This window comes from Coffea arabica, chromosome 10e (genome assembly GCF_036785885.1).
Source record: "Coffea arabica cultivar ET-39 chromosome 10e, Coffea Arabica ET-39 HiFi, whole genome shotgun sequence".
NCBI lineage: Eukaryota > Viridiplantae > Streptophyta > Magnoliopsida > Gentianales > Rubiaceae > Coffea > Coffea arabica.
This window is the reverse complement of record NC_092328.1, coordinates 9,274,079-9,285,332: the sequence shown is the minus strand read 5'-3', so window position 1 is coordinate 9,285,332 and position 11,254 is coordinate 9,274,079. Positions and strand designations below refer to the sequence as shown.

The window sequence follows — 11,254 nt, the reverse complement described above, 5'->3', positions numbered from 1 at the left end:
AGTTTCGAAAAGTAAAATTCAATAAAAAAAAAAAAATAAGTGTATATATGCAAGGTTGCAGGCGTGCTTTAGCTATACTAACACTACAGTCGAGTTGCTAAATTGAACTTTACTTCATTCTGTATATGTCCTCAAGTAGACACTTAAATACATTTAGACCATTAGAGTAATTATAATTAGGATTAATATTTTATATACTGACAGTTCAAGAATTCTTTATAGGAGTAGTTTTATAAGAGAAGAATATTCTGGGCATGAGAACAGAGAATGTGTCATGAATCACTATAGACTTTTGTAGACAATTTTGTTAGAAGATTAATAATAATCAAGCTTCAAGCACAAATAATGCCACGTTTAGTGTGTAAAAAACTATCTTTTATTTATTCCCAAGTCAAGTGGATCGACGACATGGTTCTTGCCGCCAAGATAAAGATAAATTTGTTTGAAAGCTATAAATCATTGCATTGCTGATACTCATTCCCATAGTTCTTCGAGTAATTGAGACTAAGAACAGTAGTAGAGACAGCAGAGATAGTGATTGATCATCAGGGATGGAGAAGAAGGTTGTTAATGGACAAAAGGAGCAACATCCTCAGCAACCAATCCCTTTACTGACTCCATACAAATTGGGACCTTTCCAGCTCTCCCATAGGTATTATCTGTCCACTCATTTTACTAGATTCTTGTTTTTCCTTTAGTCTCAAGTGAAATTAGTGATCATTCTTTGCTTGATTTTTGAAGATTTTTCTTATCGATGCCCATATTTTTACAGAATTGTCATGGCACCTATGACAAGGCAAAGATCTTACAACGATATTCCACAGCCACATGCTCTTTTGTACTATTCTCAGAGAGCCACCAAAGGGGGTTTGATCATATCAGAAGCCACAGGCAGTTCTGAGACATGGAGAGGGTAACTGTAGTAGCATATCTTATTTGATCTAGTCTTAATGGTGCATTTCTACCAGGAGGAATGCATAAGATTTGATCTGTATTTGTAACATGTTTGCTCATACTTGAAGCTATGTACACACGCCTGGTATATGGACAAAGGAACAAGTTGAGGCCTGGAAGCCTATAGTAGATGCAGTTCATGCCAAAGGTGGTATATTTTTCTGCCAGATTTGTCATACTGGGAGGGTGTCAAATTATGGTAATTTCTTCTCTCATTACCATTTTAAGTTGGAGGGAAATAAATGGTCCCTTCTCTATTGTGGAATTCTACACTTATCTTTACCTATGAACTCTGTTTTGAGTTTGACTGTTTTTATGAACTCTGTTTTGAGTTTGAATGTTTTTACGGCTTTGTCAGGTTTTCAGCCAAATGGGCAGGCTCCAATTTCATCTACTGACAAGAAATTAGCTGCTCAAGTTCGAAATGGCGTTGTTGTTGCAGAATTTTCACCTCCAAGACCCTTAAGGACAGAAGAAATTCCTGATATTGTCAATGAGTTTAAGCTTGCTGCCCTTAATGCTATTGAAGCTGGTAAGGCTTGGTTGGAAAACTAAATCTACGGAAATTCCATTTTTTTGTGTAAAGTTATCTTGTTAAAAGGAAGCTAGAGAAGTCAAAACAAAAATAGAAACCTTGTTCATAGGGAATAATAATCTAGGATTCACCATACATAAGAGCATAGATTTGAGATGTTGCTGATGTTGTCAATTTTGTTTTGCAGGTTTTGATGGGGTTGAAATCCATGGAGCTCATGGTTACTTGATAGACCAGTTCTTGAAAGATTCAGTCAATGACAGAACAGACGAATATGGAGGTTCTCTGGAGAACCGTTGCAGATTTGCTCTGGAAATAATTGAAGCTGTGTCCAATGCAATTGGACCACAAAGACTTGGAATAAGGCTTTCCCCCTTTGCTAATTATCTAGGATCAGCAGATTCAAATCCAGAAGCTCTAGGCCTTTATATGGCTGAAGCCTTGAACAAGTATGGAATTCTGTACTGCCATGTGGTTGAGCCAAGGATGAAACTTATTGGAGAGAAATTTGAATGTTCCGATAGTCTTCTGCCAATGAGAAAGGCCTTCAAAGGTAATTTTATTTCTGCTGGTGGTTATGACAGGGAAGACGGCAACAATGCTGTGGCTGAAAATCGTACTGATCTTGTTGTATATGGGCGTCTGTTCCTGGCTAATCCTGATTTGCCTAAGAGATTTGAGTTGAATGCTCCTCTCAATCAGTATAAAAGAGAGACTTTCTACACATCTGATCCTGTGGTTGGCTACACTGATTATCCATTTCTTGAAAGCAATGCCTGATTCTGCCGGGGCGCATGCTATGGAAACTGCAGTGCAATCCAGGGCCACTACTGAAAAGCCCAAGACTCTTTGATTTTCATTTGAATTGCAGAAGTTTCATTCACGCACTGAAATAAATTGGTTGAATTTTGAGTTTGTAATCTGTGCTATGAGATGTTTCTGTTTGTCATCTCTCTCTCTCATCTACATTGTTTCTGTTTGAAAGCAATGCCTGATTCTGCCGGGGCGCATGCTATGGAAACTGCAGTGCAATCCAGGGCCACTACTGAAAAGCCCAAGACTCTTTGATTTTCATTTGAATTGCAGAAGTTTCATTCACGCACTGAAATAAATTGGTTGAATTTTGAGTTTGTAATCTGTGCTATGAGATGTTTCTGTTTGTCATCTCTCTCTCTCATCTACATTATTATCAATATTCAATACTAGAATACTCCATGGAATGGTTCATCTGATACTAAAATCAAATGAAATGGGAAGCAAAAATCAACATAGAGAATGTATTTCTAAGCAAAAGAGAAGAAAGCAGACTTGATGAATTTGTTTGTCAAGTGGAAAGTTAAGACTCATTCTTTGCTGCCATTACATTAATTGTCTGCCTCGAAATTCAGAATCATTAGGAATCCACACATCAAAATCACTAACAGTCCATTCAGCTGTCATTGCTTTGTTGCTAACATAAATTTCTGTGCCAACATTGAGAGAAGTCCAGACACGCTTTGCTGGTTTTGTTCCTGGATCCTGTGTAAGACAGATGATATAAGGCTATTATTTTCATTGGTAAAGAAATGATAATCCTAAGTCTTTATGCAAGAGCATCCCGTGGAACCGAAGGAAGTGACAGAGCTTCTTCTTGTGGATGTTAACTTTTAGACAAGCTGTTCTTACACGAGGGGCTCCAGCATAGAAGTAGCAAGGTCAAAACATTTTTCTAATCAAATACATGAGATGAATTTCACCGTAGGACTGAATGTAATCTTCATAGGATTGTCCTAATCAGGAAATTCTTTAAAGAGATTGTCAGCACAGGTTATTCTGTTATGAAAACGAAGTGTTTGAAGGAACTTCAGTTAGTAGAAGTGTTTGACCAGTTTTTGCATCTGCAAATTCCAACAGCCTCTTTTTATACTGCAGATTTCCCATAGAATTTGAAGCCACCATCTTCTTAATCTGCTTTTGAAGACTAGTACCATAATAGGTATATAATTTCCTAACAAAGAAATACTTGCCCTCTTGGTTCTCTTAGTCATGTTGAAGAGCTGGAAGAATTCACAGCAACAAGGGTTGAAGCACATGGAGCCGCAAAAACCCCCAAGCTTTCTTTGTAGTAAAAGGAGAATTGTTCTTTGCAGAAAGGCCTAATCAATATGGAGCCACAAAAACCCAAGTTTTCTTTGCAGTAAAAGGAGAATTGTTCTTTGCAGAAAAGCCTAATCACTGAAATCACTGAGTATACACTGTTTTTAGTAAGGGAAGCGTAAGTGAGGGGAAGAAGGAGCAAAGAGAAGGAAAAAATCTTTGGAGAGTGAAGTCATCTTCTGTACATTTGGAAGTCAACGAAATCAACAATATTTTTCACATTTCCAAAGAACAGCAATATCTTGATATAAAACTTTACCATTGATTTTCATACGGCACCTATGGATTTTCTGTTTTAACCAGATGATATTTTGGAGGCAGAAATTAGAGGTCAAATTGCTCTCTGTGGCCTTCTATGATTTTTTCTATTGAAATTGACCAGAAGAAGCTGATGAAGAAAATGAAGTTTACCTGATAGAAGTATAGCCGACTAGACAAGGAGCCGACATCGAGCTCCCAGGTCCTTGGATCCCCAATCCATCCCTCTCCTTGCTTTGCAGGATATCCATGCACAGCCCACTCAGGATGTGGTAGAATTTGAACTAATTCTTGTGCTTGTGGATTGCTATATGGGTCACAGATATCATATGGTTCCTCCAGATGCTCAGCATTTCCTGGAGCACAATATAGATGATAAGCTGAATATGGAAACCGAGAGGTATCATTTCTATAAACTTTTTCCCCTGTTGGACTAATGTGGTAAGGCGGGCAGGAAACAAGATTATTTGGACGGCACCAACTTGTAGTGGCTGGATTTATGATCATCTCACTGTATCTAGTCACATCAGTTATGACATCTCCATTGCAAGGAGCTCCACTATTCTTCCAACAGCTTCCAATATCCAGGAGGTAAAACTGGCTGTTAGGTCCGCCTCCTTGTTTAACTTCAAGTGTCAATTTCACCTTAAAATGGGGTGATTCTGGCAGCTGCAGCGAAAGTGCAAAAAAAAAAAAAATTCAATTTTTAATCAGTGCCTTTCTCAAAATTGCAGTCAGGCAATTGTGTATGACATGATGTTCAATCAAATAACTTCTCCACAGGATGGTTCATCAAACTATTTGTGTCCAATATGATTGAAATAGTCGTATCAACAAGACTTTGAGATTCAGATTGAGTGAAGTGTAAGAAACCTCAGGCCATTCTGTCTCCTACTAGTGATAAGTAGCCAAGAGATATAAGCAAAAATAAACCACTAAAGAACTGACAGACCTTTCTCATTATGCCACGGCCATTGTAGTGATATCCTCCGTTAAACCCTTCTGTGGCATCAGCTCTAAGATACAACATAAGCCAAGGATACTTGGTAGATGTCGTCAACTTGTTTGACACAATCCAACTCCCACTGATTAAATTCTTCTGCCATGAAACTGCGAAAAAAGATTTTGATCCTACTTCTGAACTCAAGTGGGTATCAAGGTCGTAAGTTCCATAAAAACCACCTATTAAAGATGCTTGGTCCCCTGAAAAATCTACTCTCGAACTATTATGGTAAACAAGTGGTTGATTCATACATCCTTTACCAAAACAAGGAAAAGTTCTTCCAGTCACTATTTTACTAACTTTTCTTCCATTTTCAGGACAAAGTGTTGTATTCTTATCAAAATTGCCATTCTTCAGCATAATCATCCAAAAGTACCATGGCTCAGCAGTATCATGCACCTCACAGAGAGAACCGAGATACAATTCCTTTTCCACTGCATAAAGATCAGGATCGCTGTATGCCTTGAACTCAGTATCAGGAAATTGATCGCCAGTCCCTAATTTGTTGTCTGATTCATTCACCTTTTGTATCACTTGACACTTGCTCATCTTATCAAGAAGTAGACTACTGGGCATATCTTAGCCATTTTACCACCAAAAAAAAAATGATCAGAACAATATATGACTTTTTGCATCCAAGAGAGAGCGGATTCTTTTGAGATTGTACTTTTAACAAAATGTTTTATGACATAATGCATCTTCCCAAATATCAATTCTAGTTAAATTATGTTTCAAAAGCAGAAGATTGATACAATGGAGACTTGAGGCAAAGTACAATACTGAAAAGCTGACTAGTCTGGCTAAGCATATATATCCCAAAGTGTTTTTGAACTTGCTCCTTCACTATCTGCCAGAAGCAAAAGGAGAAGAACAAACAAATAGTTCAAGAACTGCAACTCAACATAATGGCCAGATTTCGGACTAAATATTCCCTTTGGAGGAGAAACCATATAACAGATTACATATGACTATAAAAACTTAAAATATCATTACTAATGCCGGTTAAGTACCATAACCATAAACATTTTTGGCATATTGACGAGGTAAATAACACTTTTGATCTGCAAAGTTGGGACATTTTAGATCTACTCAATCAACATAATCTAACAAATTAAAGCCTAGATGTCAAACACTGAACTTATTAGACCAACCTTAGCTGGCCCAAAAAATAAAAAAAGCTCCCAGTGCAAAAATACATACATACATACATACAGACATATATATATATATATATATATATATATATATATATAAAGCTGAGCAGTTAATTGGCATTTTATCTTGCTTAGGTGTGATAAAGCTGGACAATGGACCAGATTCAGGGATCTGCTCTAGGTGTCAATCAGTAGCTCCCTAGCTAGTTAACATAATAATGAAGATGATAAATTCGATTTGAAAAAGTGCAAAAAGAAGGTACTATTTAATCATAAACAACTAAAGCAACGGCTTTTCCTAATTGTTCAACTATGCAATCTTGATGTGGTCGATTCTCGAACAACTAATAATATTCTGTAAGTTGATGATAACTTATAATAATCAAGAAAACTTTGCAATCTCTTTGATTCCAAATTTGATAATGCTAATAAGTAACACCCATGATTCTATTGAGATTAGCCTCATACATGAGTATGGTATCTTTTAACAAGGAATCCAAAACAATTTGGGCCCCACTATGTAAGTCTGAAACAATCTGACACATACAATTGGAGGTGTTCTTGTACAAGAATAGTTTTAAAAAAAGGCGTTGATCAATTGTACACTTGCTCCCCTAAATCTAGTCTTTACATTTACACTACCTTAGGTTTGATCTTATTTACACCTAAATATTAGTTCCACTTCACACACTAATTCTTGCAAATAACAAGTTGAGATGACAGTAACGAGAGTCGAACTCTAATGGTTGCAAATGACATTAACTAGAGTCATTAACTGAAACATTACTTGAGGCAACTTTTGGTCACACTAAACAGGGTAAGACTAACTTTAGCATAAATATCATAAATAATGTGGGGCATGATGAAAAGAAAGCATAGCAATATTCAGTACTAGTATGAGTGTGACTAATTCTAAGAGAGTAAAGTTTAAGGTCGTACATAGTTCAAGATTGGAAAAGAAAGTACAGTGAAACCTGCAGGGACAGGAAATTGGGTGCACTGAAGGTCAGCACAGTCGGCCAACCTGGGGCTGCCCATATTCGGTGCTTCACTACCTACTTCGTTACAGAAATTCCAAGCTTCAAACGCAAATCTGGCATTTGGGTTCTTCATTCCTGGGTCCCCCAGTGCTGAAATGTAGGATGAAACAAAGTCTTGCTCTGTGGCCGCAGCCATTGAAACTCTGCAGCCCACATCGCAAAAACTAGCAAGAACAAGCTCTATGGAAATTATTATGCAGGCTAAGGAGACGATGAAACCCATTATTACTTCTCAGCAGCAGAATACCGAGAGCAGAAGTGTTACTTGGTCAGGAATTTGTCTGGTTTTTGTCTTTTTTTGGTCCTATTGAGCCCGTGAATACGGGGGAGTCGCTGTTGAAGTGGTTGAATTGTTGAAGAAAAGGAAGTGAGAGATTAACTTGCAAGGAAGGATTTTGTTTTCTTGTTTTGCATTCTTTTTTACTTTTTTCTTACTCATAAGACTCCGGCAAATGATAATTGTGTAAGAGAAATTTCGGGAAAGTGCGACAATCTTTTTCGTCATCTGGTTAGCCACAAACAATTCAAAATCCTTTTTTTGTTTTTTTCCACTTCAAGGCAAAGTCCAGAGGGTATTTCGTAAATGGGTGCAAGGGAACGGAAGGGATATCAAATTTAGTAATACCGAAACCTAATGGAATGAAACCTATTTGAACCCCAAACTAATGTCAATGACCGAATCCAAATTTAGCAGAATTTATGATTTCAATATTAATTTTGGTTTTAGAATTTGAGCCAAATACCTCCTCTCTTCCGTCACACTACACGCAAGAAGAAAAATCCGTTTCTTCATGCAAAGACAAATAGGAGAAATGCAATTTTGGTCTCTAATATTTGGCTATATGTTAAAATGATCTCTAATATTTTGACTAAAGCAAATGTGGTCCTTAAAGTTTTTTATTTTGGGCAGCTTCAAAACAACAAAAAGGAGAATTACAAAATCTAACAATCAAAATTAAATTAGAGTTAGTCAAACATTTTGACTTTAGATTTTTTCCCTAATGTTTGAAATGTTGATTAATATGGTCACTTATATTTCAAATAATTATGTTTATAATTTTGAAATGAAATGAAATTAAATACATCACAAAAATGTTCTCAAATCGAAATAAAAATACTTCATCAAATAACAACACCGCCCTTAAGCCTAAAGATCATCTTTTTATTAAATTATTACAATCGAATAACAAGACATGGATAATACATTAAAAAAATTAGTGGGAAGAGGAGAATCCTAAATAAATAACTTTATTCTAAATACTATTATGCAAATTGTGTAGGAGAAATTTTGGGAAAGTGTAGCAATCTTTTTCGTCGTCCGGTTTAGCCACAAACAAATCCAAATCCAAATCCAAATCTTTTTCTTTTCTCTTTTTTCTTTTCCTCAAGGGAAACTATAGAGTGTATTTGGCGAATTTCTTGAAATATTGTTAAAATTAGAAATTATCACAAAAGTGGTGTGATTTGATAATGAGAATAGAGGCTTTGTTAAAAAATCGTTTTAATTTATTTTTTTCCTACAGGAGCTGGCTTAAGTTATTTTTTTTTTGTAAAGCGTTCGCTGCTCATCAAATGAGATTTGCAGCGTTAGTTTTCAATTGGTAGGGTTTTTTATTTGCCGCAAATTCAATTTACGGCGAGAGAATAATAAATTTTTTTAAAAAAAATACAGGAGTTCTATACCGTTGATAAAAGAGATCAATGGTACCTATTTAGTCAAAAAAAATTTCAATCAAAGTAGCAATCTACTCAATTATTTATGTTGCCTACAATTTTTCTTTTGTTGATAACACTCACACTTGAGAGAACCCAACTTCAAGTACTAACTTTTCTCTTTCTCTCTCGCACAACCCCAGAATCCCCCTCATCTTCTTCTTTATCTTTGGCCATTGTTTCCCAGAAAGATTATCTATCATTATCCTCTGGATTGGAAATAGGTGGTGGATTGAGATGGCTTGGATTGAAAAAAAGGGCATTGTCATTGGATTGATGAAAAAAGTGGTGGATTGAAAAAACATTTTTTAAAGAAGTATTTCTTGTCCGCCATATAAGGTTAGTTTCCTTAATAGTTTTATTAGTAATTATTTTATAATATTTGCAATTATTTTAAGTTATAGATATTATACTGCTTTTTATTTATTCAATTTAATAGTCAGTAGTACTTAATAGATGATTATTGATGGTTTGTTTTTAAGATTAAATGTGTAATTTGTAATTTGAAAGATTATTTAATTTGTTTGATTTTTAGAAAATGTGGTAAGTGTTCGTTTCCTGATAATTTACATTTTGGAAGATTATTTATTGTTTGGATTTTAGATTCAATTTTGTAGATCAATTTGATAGGCAATAGTTGTAAGTTAGTAGTCAGTAGATGATTAATTTTTTAAAACTAGTGAATATTAATAGTAAATAACGAATAAGAAAATATAAATAGTAAATAGTAAATGGTAAATGGTAAATGGTAAACTGTAAATGGTGAATGGTAAAGAGTAAGTACAAGATGAACGGTGAACGGTGAACGGTGAATAGTGAATAGTAAATAGTAAATATTAAATAGTAAAAGTAAAAGTAAAAAGTAAGTGGTTAAAATTAAATAGTAATAATAACAATAATATAATGTAAATTGAGATAATAACTGTTAATTAATAGTATTTGTACAATTAATTGGTAAATAATATTAATATGAATAATAAATAGTAAATAATACTAATATTTTAAAAAAATAAGTTGCACTAATTTACATTATATAATCATAGTTTAATAGTAATTATGATTAGTGAGTAATAAATAATAGTTAATTATAAGAAAGAGTTGGTGGTTACAAGTAAATCGTAAATAATATTTAAAAGTAGATAATAATAATTTATGATTAATAATAAAGAAGAACCATTACTCTAATAGTTTGAATAATACTATTTGTTTGATAATTTTATCTTTACTTATTCATTTGAAATTAATGATTGTTTTATTAGTGGTGTTATTACTAATGAAAAACATTTGTTGCGTTAATATTAACAATTACGAGAAATTGTCAAAAAATATGAGATGACATAAAAATATTCGTAAGATTAGGAAAAAAATGTTGATAGACCTTCTTGCATTGGTGATTCAATTTTATTGGGGATGCAAAATAAATGAAACCGAAGGATCATTTGCATATGACCCTCCAAGGTGTAAAAAAGTCATATTAGTGAAATATCGAATAAATTATAATGAGTTGATGAATAGAGCGTATACTTGCATGCAACTAGATCGGAATATTTTCAAGTTGAATCCATGGTTTAGGGATTGTGTTGATCAAAATATATTTGCTGGAATGCAATTGGGGTGCGAAGATGACATTGATATACTATATCATATGAAATTGATATCACCACACACAGCATGTAAGATATATGTGGAAGTGGAGCCACAAGCCCTTCATATCCATAGTGATCACGATGTCGGACAAACATCATTAGTTCAATTTGATTTTGAAACGGAATCAAGCAACATGTTTCGTACTCCCATAGGTGAAAGTAAAAAAATGGCAGCACAATCGGAGTATGAATGAATGTGGAATAATAAGCCAAGTCATAAAGAAGGGCATATAAATCGAAGCGGCGAGAATGGTAAAAGTAAATATATATTCCGTAATAATAGTTTCCTTGGTGATTATCTTGAATGAAAATTTTCGCTTCGGCAATTCTATCGAACATACCTAAAAGTGAGGGCGTTCATGTTGATCAAAGTATGAAACCGAAACCTGACGGTGATGATTCGGACGATGGTTATCACGATGAGCAGGATCAAACCGATAAAAAGCCAACAATCCGTGGATGCAATGAGGTGCCGATCCATCGATTTCGTATCATATACCAGTTTATCTACACGACCTTGAAGAAGTGGAAGCCTCACTAAATTTTGATCCTTTTAACAAGGTAGGTTCGGAGAAGTATAATATGTGGGATGAGCGGGCAAAGGAGTTTAGATTGGGAATGGTCTTTGAAACAAAGAATAACGTTCAGCGAGTCGCCAAACTCAAGTCGATCAAACACAATAGAGAGTACAAAGTGCGGAAAAGTAAACCAATCACCTGCTATGTTCGCTGCAAGTCCCACAGTGCCTCCCCACCATGTAATTGGCAGCTAAGAGCCACTCTGAGAAATACACATAACATGTGAAAGATTGTACC

The 11,254-nt window shown here is 35.0% G+C and overlaps 2 protein-coding genes across 2 annotated transcripts; one reads left to right on the top strand and one right to left on the bottom strand.

The window, feature by feature from the left end:
• Positions 1-498: 498 nt before the first annotated feature.
• On the top strand, positions 499-2,624 carry LOC113712990 (putative 12-oxophytodienoate reductase 11). Its single transcript, XM_027236679.2, has 5 exons — positions 499-652; positions 773-913; positions 1,023-1,153; positions 1,313-1,486; positions 1,677-2,624. Exons 1-5 carry the CDS (start codon positions 552-554, stop codon positions 2,267-2,269), a joined length of 1,140 nt encoding a protein of 379 aa, XP_027092480.1. The 5' UTR covers positions 499-551; the 3' UTR covers positions 2,270-2,624.
• A 115-nt stretch (positions 2,625-2,739) lies between these two features.
• Positions 2,740-7,627, bottom strand: LOC113712989 (uncharacterized). The gene is made up of 4 exons (XM_027236678.2): positions 7,015-7,627; positions 4,836-5,464; positions 4,037-4,552; positions 2,740-3,007 (listed from the first exon to the last, which is right to left on the bottom strand). The coding sequence occupies exons 1-4, from the start codon at positions 7,301-7,303 to the stop codon at positions 2,849-2,851; spliced, it is 1,593 nt and encodes a 530-aa protein (XP_027092479.1). The 5' UTR covers positions 7,304-7,627; the 3' UTR covers positions 2,740-2,848.
• Positions 7,628-11,254: the final 3,627 nt, after the last annotated feature.

Bases quoted from the DNA above. Each gene is read 5' to 3' on its own strand.
- LOC113712990 (XM_027236679.2), top strand. From the start codon at position 552: ATGGAGAAGAAGGTTGTTAATGGACAAAAGGAGCAACATCCTCAGCAA. The intron at 914-1,022 runs GTAACTGTAGTA...TCATACTTGAAG, and splicing joins AGTTCTGAGACATGGAGAGG to CTATGTACACACGCCTGGTA. The intron at 1,154-1,312 runs GTAATTTCTTCT...CGGCTTTGTCAG, and splicing joins TGGGAGGGTGTCAAATTATG to GTTTTCAGCCAAATGGGCAG.
- LOC113712989 (XM_027236678.2), bottom strand. From the start codon at position 7,303: ATGGGTTTCATCGTCTCCTTAGCCTGCATAATAATTTCCATAGAGCTT. The intron at 5,465-7,014 runs GTTTCACTGTAC...AAAATGGCTAAG, and splicing joins CCAATTTCCTGTCCCTGCAG to ATATGCCCAGTAGTCTACTT. The intron at 3,008-4,036 runs GTAAACTTCATT...TGTCTTACACAG, and splicing joins GTCGGCTATACTTCTATCAG to GATCCAGGAACAAAACCAGC.